Here is a 13677-nt window from a genome sequence, read left to right as displayed (position 1 = left end):
GCGAGCGCAGTGACAGCGCAGACACATCAAAGAGTGGTTGACAGCAAGTACCATTTGAGGGTGATGACGTGGTGGGTGGCGAAAAGCATGCATGTCGTTGCATTTGAACGCCATTGCAGGCATGCATAAATTAGCCACTGCGATGCCATACGCAGCTTGGGCTTGCACTGTGTGCGATGAGGTTAGCAATTCCTGAGCAAGGTCAGACCTTGTGCAAGTGTGCGTGAGACTGCGATGGTACTCGATGTTACCGATGGTTTCACAGTTTTGCTAAGTATTACAGATGTGTGTAGGGCAAACTGGGCATCCTCATGTTAGGCTGTGTAAGGCATTGCAATTGCAATCATTAGCATATTTTTACAGTGAGACTGCGTGTGTAATCGCTATTGCAATCACAGTTGCGTTCCGTACTGAATCAAGCCCAATGTTCTGTCTTTTGACACCAGAAGTTCACAAATGTAACAGGATTGTTTCAGTACTATTGTCTCCTACATCATGACTGCAATGGATAATATTACCAGTCATTACCAGTTATTTATATAGCGCACACATAATCCGCAGCACTTTACAAAGAATATTTGGCCATTCACATCAATCTCTGCCCCTTTAGAGTTTACAATCTTTGTTCTATTAGAAGGTATGTTGGTGCTAGAGGAAGATTATGAGTTAGAGTATGCAACTCTATGGTAATTTCAACAATGCTTTCTTTAATCATGAGGTTCAAAGTTAGCTCAGGAGGCCAGATAAACCACATTCAGGTGTATTTGAAGTTTGAACCTTGGCTTTCAATTTGATGTTATTGTTTGTGATAAAAAATGCATTAGCAATGAAGACTCCAAACTCATTGCACCATCACAGAAAGAGGATAGCATCAGGCTACAGGCATTCTGGTCTCCAAAACTTTATCCACTGTACAGACAATCTAAGATGAACTGTTGTTTGCTGCCATAATCTTACTTGAAATGAACTATGACTGCTCCTTAGTGATTGTGAACTAGTATTATCCTGGATTCTAGATTAGTTTTCTCAGTCTGTTGTTGGTGATAGTCTAGTGTGTGTAAGATATGACATCTTCAGGGGACATTTCCACATTTCAGCAGCTACTATATAATATCTGTTCTAATTCCCATTGGATAAGAGTCCATCCTAATTCTAAATTCAGTTTGTGGGCATTGACTCTTTCTGGTTGTGCCATAGCATTAACAGGATGTAAAATCAAATTAAAATAGAAAAAATTTAGTTTTTTCCAATCCATTGCCTGTCAATATGACCGATATTACATCTTAAACATTTATATATTTAGCAGATATAAAGTAAAATCAAAAATATTCATTTGTTTATATGGCCACTTACTTTTCAGGATTTTCTACTTCTTCAGTAACAAAATTGAGGTAAAACCTTAAAAAGAAATTGTGTTTTTTTTAATTTACAGTATTTTTATCAAATGTGCATTTGAAGACATGTTTTATGTCATTAAGCAGTGCGGACCGAGCAAAAAGGGAGCTTCAATTGTTAAATGCATCTGTCATGCCAACATATCAAATCTCCATTGTGGTGTTACAATTTTTCCTGATTAAACAAAGTTATTATTTTAGCAGCTTCTGATTTGTTAAACTGGTATAGATTACCAATTTTACCAACTATATTGCATAGTCTTGCCATATACAACTTAAAATCTAATCATCTATTTGGGAAATGGTGTGAACAGTGTAACCAGGGCAACCGAGCAACACAAGAGTAACTCAATTGCTGAGTGAGCTGGTGCCAAACAACTAGGTTGCAACAAGTAAGGGCAGCTCTACTGTTGTGTAAAGCCGCAAGATGTTCCCTCATAAAGAGTAAATAGAGATAGGAAACAATGGCCACTCATTAAAAGTGAACCTTTATTATGCATACACAAGTCTTATTATGGTTTAAGACAAGAAAATCATTATTTTCCATTGTGTAGACATGTTAGAGATGCAATGGGTCTGAAAACGTCTCACAAGTACGTGAAGAAACCAAGCACTGTATAGCAGCAGATTAGACAAAGTGACATTTATTAGGCATCTGCCTTTCAGATACTATTGCAATATGCTGTTTCTTATTCTTGCTTGGCTATACTCTGTTCAAGCTTTTACCTTTGATATTAATTGATTTTATGCCCTTTGTGATTTTTGGTACATTATTTGCTTTATTTCATATTTGTTCTCTATTTGTCAGGTTTCCATTTAATTTTCCTCTTGGCCTCTGTGATACAGTATCAGTGGTATAGATGGGTATGCATTACATTATCAGCTAAAGCTACTGTTCTTTACTTTACACAAGACTCATATTCATTTGAAATCATTGATGACTCAGTCTAAAACAAATGCCAGCATTATCTAATTTAAGAAATGCCTGTAGAAATTAGAAGGTCAGGAGATTTATTAAGCCTTCTATGTGAATACTTTTATACATGGGCAACTGGAAATTGTACAATATTATATCACTTGTATTATTCATATTTCTCTCTTAAAGCTAATGGAAGTAGAATTTCATTTGGTATTCTGTGTATTCATGTCACAATTATCTTAGAAAATGTAGTGGGTTGTATAAGCTTTGAGGAAAATTAATTTTATGTAAATGAGTATTATAGAATTAGAAGCCAGTTTAAGTTTCAGTCCATTTTCATTGGTACGATTTGCTGACCATAAAGCTATTACTGTATAGTATATAGTAGCTCAGTGTTGGCTAACCTTGACACTCCAGCTGTTATGGAACTACATAACCCAGCATGCACTGCTACAGTTTTGCTATTAGGGCATGCTAAAACTGTGGCAGGGCATGCTGGGATATATAGTTCCACAACAGCTGGAGTGTCAAGGTTAGCCAACACTGGTGTAGCTAGTAATTAGTGTTTTGTTTCAGTATTAGTATGTGCTTTTTATGCAAGATATTCATCATATAATGGTATAGTAGGGTGCTTGAAGAGAAGCTGGATAGTCCAAGGCCACTAGTATAGTACAATGGAGTATCTTATTGTCATTGTTATAAGGTACATTTAAGCCATTGCGTTTAACTTCAGTAACCGTTACAGTATGTATTCCATTATAGAACACTTCAGAATGAATCAATTCTTATTTATTCATTGTGTATAAATAATGAGTTGGACTAGGCTGAATAGGTAATTCACTGCCTGTAATAAATAAATAACTTATTAAAATTGATTAGTTGCAGATGTAAATGTTTCCTTTAATGGCAGATTAAAATATAAATAAATTAAGGGTCCACCCTCTCTGTACGGTATGTTTAGTATATAATAGTGTACAATTTATAATAATATACTCATAAAAATGGACAAATAATGCAAATACTGTAACATATTTTTCTATTGATATTAGCTGATAGCATGAGCTGAAGGAAATAGAATAAAGAATAAAGAGTAAAGGCCTACAGTGCTTAGACATTATGTAACACAGCCACAGGTGCTTGGTCCAATGAGATGTTACAGCAAGGCAGTGAACTTTCTAAGTATGACCACACAATTAGACTCTAGGCCCCAACACATCAGCAGATGCTGCATTGTAGATGTTTCAGTGCCAGTAAATAGCACCTGTACAAATCTCCAAACTGAGTATCATAAGGGCAGTTCTATTCTTACATCCTGCCCATATTGTACATAATTGTCTATGTACTATTCTAGTCTACAGGCCAGAATAGATGTGTGTCTCTGTGAGAAAATACCCTCCAGTCCTTTCCCTTTCTAAGCAGTTAGATTATAATTGCTGAAATTGATGTAGTAGAAGAGTTTAAAATTAGCTATTTAGTGGCATATTTTAATGTGATTTTTTTTACCCTTTCTCATTATTTTTATAACATGTGTTAACCTTGTGTTGCCTGTGGATGCGGCATCAAAGCCATCACATTCTGAAAACAAATTTGTTACATTTTGCTATGTTATTAAGAAACGGTGTGTTAAGCATCTGACAGATTACATTATACAAGTGCAGACAGCTTGATAGCGGGTTCCAACCATCAGTTCATTTGATTTAAAGAGTATGCAGCAAGAATAAAGAGAAGACTCTAGGAAGATTTGCATCATAAATACCTTTGGAAACATTTCAGCAACTATGTCTATTTAATTGTACTGTATGTCCAGTTTTACAAGATATATAGTTGAATCCTGTGTGTATAACAGTCTAGATGTTACAGCAATAAAATAATGTTATTTTTTCTTTCTTTTCTTTAATGTATCATCATTTTTGTTATGTGATGACTATTTCTACAGTATCATGTGTGCAATGATTGATGTTAGTGCACATAAAGGACTGCAGGCATGTCAAATTATTTTTGCTTTATTTTATTATAAGATTTTACTGCATTTGATAGCTACACCATAGTAGCTTGAAGAATAAGTTAGACCTCACATCCTTAGCATGCATAAACTTGTTTTTCAAGTTCTTTTATTTTATCATTTTAAAATTCATGTAAAATCTCTAATGCTTGAAACCATTGTTTGTAGTATTACAATACCCATTGACATTTTACTTGTATTGCAGTTACAATTTTTTAGAATAGTTTTCCATTTTTTTTAATTTACTGGTAAGAGCACAGGAATTCCTAAATCACTAGTAAAAGCACAAATTAAAAATATTTTAATTTGATTTGTGTTTTTACCTGTGTTAAAAATGCAAAGAATATGCCAGTGGGTCAGAGGGTGGGGTGTGCTAAGCAAAACCAAAATAGCAGAGCAGCTCTCCTATTTTGGTGTCACCCCCTAAGATGGTGTCACCTGATGCAGCCCGCACTCCCCCTAATGATACCACTGGTGGGGAGCACAGTCACCAATTTAGTTTCTATATACTCGCAATGCTGAACTGTAATAAAGCCCCAGTTATAGTTCCTGCATTTGGCATAGCAGAATTACATTTAACATACTGTACCTAAGGAGATATACAAGCAATGTGGTTTATTAAGGGAGCCCTTACCAGTAAAGGGATGAGGAAAATATAGGTTTTAGTTTTCACATGAATACATATGTACATATCTACTTACCACCCAGCATATGCATACATTCCAGAATAAAAGGCAAGGGGTAACCCCATAATGCTAACATCTTTTCCAACAAATGCATCTTTGAAGTTCTGGGTCTCTCCTGAAACAGAAAAGATTTATTGACATGAAAAAGTGGTATGGAACACCTAAAAAGATATTGCTGCCAAATAACATATGGAAATGTATCAAACCTTAGAGAGAGATAATAGGCCTGACTCAGAGTCCCATGCAGTGTTGATGATGAGCGATTTTTTTCTTTTGTGCATATGCGAAAATACTTAAAATTTCCTATTCTATCCACATGCATATCTCAGTGTGTATGCACCAAGGCGCTGTTGCGATTAAGACACCCATATTATACCCCTAGCTCTGGCAGAAGTCAATGAATGTTGCAATATAGGAGGCTGCCTTCATGCGAAGCAGCTATGCACCAAAACTAAGACAAATCAGCGGCAGGTCAGTGTGTTTGTGGTTACACATGTGCAGTAGAGACCAGGAGATGCAGAGGAGCAGTGCAGAGCATGGTGAGCTGCTGCACGTCTGCTGTGAAAGACAAGAGACTGGGCATAGTGCTCTTGCTGAAGTGGTGAGGTTATATAGCCACCACTGAATACACACTGATAGTGACCGCCGCAGAAGCACCAGCTGAGACAGACTTAGAGCCAGAGACATTGCATCAGCACTTGAAGTCGCAGTTGAGATCCACGGAGGATATAAGTGAGTAAAAAATGTCCCTACTGAACTGCAGCCCTGCTGAGCATGTTTTAGGTGCTATTGAGAATTGTTTGAGAGCTACTGAGAATTATGAAAGATTGTATGAGACATACTGAGACTTATTAACAAATACTGAAATTGCTGAGATTCTGAGATCTGCTATATTTCAAGAACTGTGTGATCCTGACTTGTGCAAAAGACTGAGTTTGCATAAACAGCATGATATACTTCTTGTTTGAGCTACTAGAGAAACAGTCCCTGAGTTAGCCAGTGTAAAGAGTGGCAGATATTTTGTGTGAATACTGAGCTGAGTTAAAGAGCACTTAGGGAATGACTGCTTCTGTGCAATGCTGAATATAATTGGGATATATTACAAGTGGATCTGCATTTACTGTGTCTTATCATTGGAAAACCAACGTTATTGCTCGCTGGAATCAAGAAAAAACAGTATTAGATGCTCAACTTATTGTTATTATCAATGGTGGATTACAAATACATCCATGTTATAGTGATCATCCAGTAACAGAGTACTTCAATGACATAACTTTGTGTGCACTGTAGAGTAAAATACTGAACAGTTTTGAGACTCTTGATATCTATTATTATTATTATCAGTTATTTATATATTACGCTCACATATTCCGCAGCGCTTTACAGAGAATATTTGTCCATTCACATCAGTCCCTGCCCCAGTGGAGCTTACAATCTATGTTCCCTATCACATGCACATACACACATACACACTAGGGTTAATTTTTGTTGGGAGCCAATTAACCTACCTGTATATTTTTGGAGTGTGGGAGGAAACCCATGCAAGCACAGGCAGAATATACAAACTCCACACAGTTAGGGCCGTGGTGGGAATTGAACCCACGACCTCAGTGCTGTGAGGCAGTAATGCTACCATTACACCATCTGTAATAATCTGTTTTGCTTATTACCGTATATCCTTGTTTTGCAAAGGTTGTGTGTTTAAAGTATACTATATTGAGACAACTGAGGAATTTCCCTTTCCCTAGTTATAGCCAAAGAGGTGTTGTAGCAGCAAAGATAAAGAAGCCTGTTTAACTATTATAAAGAATTATTTGTCATTGGCTATTCACTACTGCATTGCTAACTACTGTGTTGAAATGACTGTATTTTTTTTTGGGCTGCAATCTCCTGTCATAATGTATGCATGGTGATCATTACTTTCATAAAATAACCTGCTCTGGACCTACATGATTATTCTAATTAACAAGGCTGTCACATTATATCATGTAACTGTGTGTATGGGACTAGCCTCACTGCTGCAGCCTGAGGTGGATAAAGCTCATGGAGTCATTTCCAAAGAAGAAGGAAGATCAATCGTAGCTGTCATCTCAGCTGTAAGGTGCTGTACCATGTACACCTAACATCTGTGCCCACTGCAACCTCCCAGGTCCCAAACATTCTATCAGAAATGTCTTGGAAGAGTGCTGGGTGTTTCTGAATGGACACAGAGATAGTCCATCTTATGGACATGTTCTAAGAGTTTTGTGGGCATGTCACTGACATGTGTGCACACAGAGACACTCAATCGTTCACAGTGGAGGCCACACTCAGATGGAAAATGTGCAACTGCCATAGGGCTGGTGCAAATTTGTATGGTGCGAACGATGGTTCCATCTAAAGACACCTACTATGGATTCTGCAAGTGGCTGTCTCAGTTCTTGCATATTCATAAGTACAGTTGTACACCAGGGAAGGGCTTTCTAGCAACATTTGCATGAAGTCACAGACAGGAGACTACCAAAAGATGCAGCTGCATCCGCATCTGTGTCCATCTCTGAATCAGGCCCCTAAGCAACCAATATGCTCCAAGTGTCATTTTATAGACTGTGCTAGATAAATAATAGCTAGAAGCTAATTGGTTGCTATGGGCAACTTCTTCATTTTAGCTGTATTACTATTATCTTTTAACTCTAAGGCACTGCATAGTATTTCCACAGTGTCATACAGGGAATATACAAAGCAACAGAGAATGTGACATATCATAGGTACATTAAACATAAGATGACATATGAGTATCATTGGTACAAAACAGAGTAATGAATCAACAAACTACTGTAGGTAGGACGTGAACAAGGGGTGAGATTTGTGTAAATCACTATATTAAAGGCAAGTATACAATAGGTGAATCATGGGATGGGGCGATTCAGCACAGTGAGTCTGTACCCAGCAATGAATGAGAACAGAGACAGAGTTTCTGAAAGGAACAAAAGGTGAAATGTAATAAACCTTCTAAAGAGTGGGGAAATGGACAAGTTGTCTATACAGTAGCAGCCAATCAGCTAAAGTTTTTATGATCAACTTCTCTACTTTATCATTAGGGGATTAATTATGGGGATTTGGATTTTTAGATATATGGGATACATTTCTTTTTACAAAGGTATTTTTACCATTTTTATATACTTATCTCTCTGTGGAATGTTGCTACCCTTACCTTTGATGAAATCAGTGGATATCCAAATGATATTGAGTAATATTAAATAGAAAGGCGCTTGAAGGCTAATGATTCAATGATGTTTATTATGATATTTTTTGTCATTTATAATAGTGTTTTTATGATGTAAGTTTATATGATAATATAGAGAATTAGAAGCATACTTGATATACAACATGTGTTTTCTTCCAGTGGGCCAATCATGAAAGGGTTAAACCCTATGTGATCATGATTGGCTACTGAGGTAAATAAATAGTACACTGAGGTGCTAGGACTTTCACCCTCTGACGAAACCGCTACCAAATAGGGTAGAGAAACGCGTCAGTGGACACGTGTCTTGGAACACTCGCCGGCAGAGGAACATGTAGGAACTTGCAAGCCACGATCCCACTGCATAAGTCCGGGTGTCCGTGGCCGAGACACCCAAGACCTTTGGATTGGAGACAAGACAACATAGTGACTTAGGCACGTCACACATCGGAGCTCCAGGCACACATTCTTGGAGCCACACATCACCAAAGATTAGTCCCTCGAGAGTTACAACATTAAAGGGGTTAAGGACACAGGCAGCAGCATACAGCATAGTAACATCGGGTATCTGTAGCCCATGGGTTGGCCGGCTGCCAGCCTTACAGGAAGCTTATCAAGGGATCTAACCAACATATCAGGTGAATTACACACCTATCCATTTATAGGAATATTTAAACCATGAAACTCTTCCCTGATCCAGGAGCCATGAGTAATATATGTGATTACCATAAAATATAACAGCCAAAAGTGAAATTATGCTATAAGGCAGACTTTGGAATTGACTTGCTTGCTTACTAATACCTACCATTTGGCTCCCGCATATGACTTCACTGCGCTGGATCCTGTTGCTGTTAATAACCACCTGCATGTGCTGTATCATTCCTTAATTCGCTGCTTTACCACTACACATTGTATGAGGTACTAACATTATTACTTAAGGGTGCTGCTCCCAGTGGGGACCCTATTGACATATCATCCAAGACTGACAATATTTCCTAGTTACATGTGAAGACCAGATTGTTGTAGTCGGTTGTTTATTGTATGTAATATGCATGGATTTATTTGATACTGTTACATTTAAATGACATTTTATATTAGTTATTAAATTAATATATTTACAGCAACCTACAGCACACTTATTATTTTTTTATGTTCTCCACTTGTCCACTAGGCTTGATACATTTCACCCTAAGAGATAAGGAAGACACTGGAAGCAAGGAAAGTTCTGGGTATTCACATGTGGAAGCAGGGCTTTGCCAGTGATAAATTATATGCTAAGAAGAGAGGTGAAAAGATGAGGAGTGAACTAGGGAGAAGCGTAGGACAAGAGAGGAGAGAAGAGTGGAGAATAAGGAGGAGGGATGGTAGGCTCTGATCGAAAAGGTGGGTTTTGAGTAAATGTTTGAAGCTGCTGAGAATGGGAAAAAGTTGGACATGGCAAATTTCAGCACAATTATAAACCACATTTATCAATTTGCCATACACATTTGTTATGTGTTTAGAAAATCTTTGAGGGACCTGACAAGTTTCATGACCAGCTACTCCATCAATACATTTAACGTTATGACCAGCACATAATATTATGACAAGTCATGTTTTCAATTTGTGTGTGCCTAACTGTGCAAGACATGTAGAGCATAAAAAAAACAACAACCGATCTGTACTGAGGAGTTTAAAGATTAAAATGTCCATAATAAAAATGGATAACTGCTGCTTGATGTGTGATGGGGAATATGGACCTAGAGTTATTTTTTACCAAATAATTAAACAAAAGGCTGGATGTGTATGTGGGGTGTAAAGCTAGTGAACTGTAATTATACATAAAATTAAATAAAAAATGGCATTCAGTTTTGGAAAAGGACTTAAGCTAACCATACATGGTGCAATATGCACCTTGAGATTCGACGGCTTATCCGATGTCCGACATATCAGGTGGTCCCCACACATGGAGCGATCCGCTGCCCGACCACCCGATATGCCGGCACCCCCTCCCCCGCCCACATAGCGCTGCATGGATCATACATCACATCCCCAGATCAAGTGAACATGCAGTAAGATCTGGAGGTGCAATTAACGACCCCATGGGAGCGCTCACTGTCCGATATATCATGCCCACACATGATATAGCAGCCATATCATACCAAGCCGACGGATCGGCTGCTATATCGCACCGTGTATGGGCACCTTTAGGAGTTCTAAATGACAAGAAATCCATCAGTAGAGCTCAGCCTCAATTTCTAGCAGCAAACGCTGGTAAGGATTTTATGTGCATAAAAAGAGGTTTTATTTAGCCTTTATAGATGATGCATTAGAATATTCTGGGTTCTGTCACAACAATGAATATTAAGAATTTTGAAATAGCATGATGAATGGAAATAAAATAATCAAGAGTAGAGAAAATCCAGTAAAAGTTAAAAGAAGGTATGAAAAGAGGCAACTATAGGCTATAAAATTGCTATATTAAAGTACTGAAGATTCAATGTAAGGATATCTCTAGGGAGCTTTCTGCACAATACACATAAGAAATTATACATATTAACATATTGCTATAACAATTTGTGCTTTCCAAGAGCAACATTGCCAATTCTTACTTTTTATGTTATTTTTAAACACAGTCACCTATTTTGACTTTATGGGGTATATTATTTACTAACAGACAATTTTTGATTTGGTTTTTTAAGTGTTAGTAAATGTGTGATTTTGCCTCGGAAACACAACATCTATGTTGATCAATTTAGATTGATTTGAAATTGATTAAAATCAACCTTTAGTAAATATACCCCTATGTGTTATATGACTGTCATAAGAAGTCTGAAATTTACCTCAAACCATTTGTTGGTATCATAACAAGGAAACATTTTTTTGACAAATTTAGGCTAACACACACATACGAAATCCTGCATGGAGTTTTGGTCCAGCTCCATCATAAAATTATACATTAGACAGGTTATGTGTGGGAAAATGAGTCCCTTGTATAATACAGTTTAAATGCTATAATACACTTGATCATTAACAAAGTGCAAAAGTGATTGTAGGAATATGGGGGAGGTGTATAAAATCTTCTAGATAGATCAAGTGAACAAGTAGCGCTTACCAACCAATCAGCTTTTAACTGTCATTTTACAGGCAGTGCTAGAAAAAAAAACTGTAAGAAGCTCTACTTTATCTCTAAGGTTTGGAGAGTGATACAGTGGAGAGTGATAAAGTGCTAGCCAATCAGCTCCTAACGGTCAGTGTACAGGCTGTGTTTGAAAAATTACAGTTAGGAGCTGATTGGTTGGTACTTTATCCCTCTTACAGTTTACTTGATTAAACCTGATAAAAATTAACAGCAAAGTGTGGCAGACAACCTCCTGCAAGGAATCAACTGGCAGCAGCTGTAAGGTCAGAAAGAAGTAGGCGTCGCCTAGTGCAAGAATTAGTGCAAGATTAAGCAGCAGAACTGGTTAGGCAAGAGTAGAGGAGACGGTGAGTTATGCATACCGACACAGAAGGGCATATATAATTAGAAGGTGTGTTCCAACTTGCCCACCAGAACAGATTAGGTATTTAGGAAATGTTAAGATCTGTTTAGGTATTTAGGGAGAGGTAGATATTTTTATAATTTACTTAGCTTTTGCATTGTTGAGATCTTATTTATTTATTTTTTTAAATAAAAAGAAAAAAAATATATAAAAAAGTGTATTATACATGCAGATTTGGTGTTCTTTCTCTTGGAAATGTGTGTGTACAGGTACAGTGATATGGCTGGTGATATGTACACACCAGTGGAATAACCTATCACTGCAGACATCCCAGTTTCTTAACCAGTTGTATAGTTTATTTAGAGATAGATGATGTACAGCCATCCTCACAGTGATTCATTGATTGGAATGGAGCACAGAGAACAAGATGGTGCAGTGCATGCACATTACATAAATTCTGCGGCCATCTTGGAACAAGGAATGAAGCTTCCCTAGAGGAGTAAAATGGAGTCAACGCAGTACGGCACTATCAACACTTTTGATATTTGTCACAGACTGTGATGGAAAAATGGGAGGGACTTATTGATTGTCCCAGTTTAAAGTGGGGCTTTAAAGTGGAGTTTAAACTGTATTTAGGTGGTACCGGGAATTGTCTGGGACTACAGTCCTAAATTACTTCTTGTCCCATGGTTATTTGCATAACTGTACACAGTTTTGGACTGTCACCAGATTTGGACTGGGCAGATGGTGTAATGGTTAGCAATACTGCCTCATAGCACTGAGGTCGTGGGTTCGATTGCCACTACTCCCCTAACTGTGTGGTAGGTTAATTGACAACAAAAATTAACCCTAGTGTGTATGTTTGTGAGCATGTGGTAGGGAAAATAGATTGTAAGCTCCACTGGGGGCAGGGACTGATATAAAAGGCCAATTATTCTCAGTAAAGTGCTGCGGAATATGTGTGCGCTATATAAATAATTTTTAATAAATAAACAAACAATGAGATGCAGTGGTGGAGCTAGTGAGTTGTGCTAAAATATGCTAAGTTCCAACCGAATTCAGAACAGTGCACCTGCTGCACCGCCAGATGATCTGTTGCTGATGGGACGCCAGGTGGCCAGTGGATTGGAGACTGTAAATGTGACCTGTAAATTATTTGGAATATATGACATACATGAATCATGGGGTTTATAACTGCCTGTTAAATTTCTCTCCCACAGATAATTAAAATACAACGGTATTAAATAAAAGGCTGTGGGGGAGATTTATCAAAGTTTGGGGAGATATAATCTAGAGAGTGATAAAGTACTAACCAGTCTGCTTCTAACTGTCATTTTACAGGCTTGGTTTGAAAAATGACAGTTAGGAGCTGATTGGTTGGTACTACATCTCTCTCTACTTTATCTCTCTCCAAACTTTAATTAATCTCACCGAATTCTCAATTATATTCATTGCTTGGAGCCAAGTGTATTAATGGATGAGTTGGGTTTTGATTTGATTTGGTTGAGGGGCAGAGAGGCAGATATTGTTCTTGTATAAGGATATGATAGTTGAAGCTACTGAATGAGTGTAGCTACAGTGCCAGTACCAACACTATGGACTCTATTTATCAAAATGGGATAAAGGGTCCAAAACCTAACACTCCTATTCTCGCAGTCTTACTGCACATGCAAAGCCTTAGATCGCAGATGTGCATATTGAGGGTCAGAGGAGGCGAAGGGATCCTAATGGATCCTTATTCCCATTCTGGATCATCTTCCCATAGGTAGAAGGGGTGGAGTTAGTTCCCACAATCAAGCCCTGAAAACTATTGTTTATTGTTGCTTGATCAATAGCATACTTTGTATGGGGATTTTGGTGTGCTCCATTATTTACCAAAAGGAGATATCTGCAATATATCATGTGGTAGAGGCCAAATACATTTAATTGTTACTTAATTTAGTGGTAGTCTGGGCTCAAGGGCTTGATGAACAGGCTACTAGGAGACTA

At 37.7% G+C, this 13677-nt stretch overlaps 1 protein-coding gene across 1 annotated transcript in view; it reads right to left on the bottom strand.

Annotated features, from left to right (window-relative positions):
* Nucleotides 1-13677, bottom strand: part of SLC7A11 (solute carrier family 7 member 11) — a 211878-nt gene that overhangs the window by 113678 nt on the left and 84523 nt on the right. Inside the window, exons 5-6 of the mRNA XM_088476130.1 lie at nucleotides 5017-5116; nucleotides 1354-1398 (exon numbers count right to left, since the gene is read on the bottom strand). Of these exons, the coding sequence (XP_088332256.1) occupies nucleotides 1354-1398; nucleotides 5017-5116 (145 nt within the window). The remainder of the gene's footprint in view (nucleotides 1-1353; nucleotides 1399-5016; nucleotides 5117-13677) is intronic.

Source organism: Taudactylus pleione, unplaced genomic scaffold, assembly GCF_031769625.1.
Source record: "Taudactylus pleione unplaced genomic scaffold, aTauple2 ptg000183l, whole genome shotgun sequence".
NCBI lineage: Eukaryota > Metazoa > Chordata > Amphibia > Anura > Myobatrachidae > Taudactylus > Taudactylus pleione.
The sequence above is the reverse complement of the archived record's forward strand: the minus strand, read 5'-3'. Positions and strand labels throughout refer to the sequence as shown.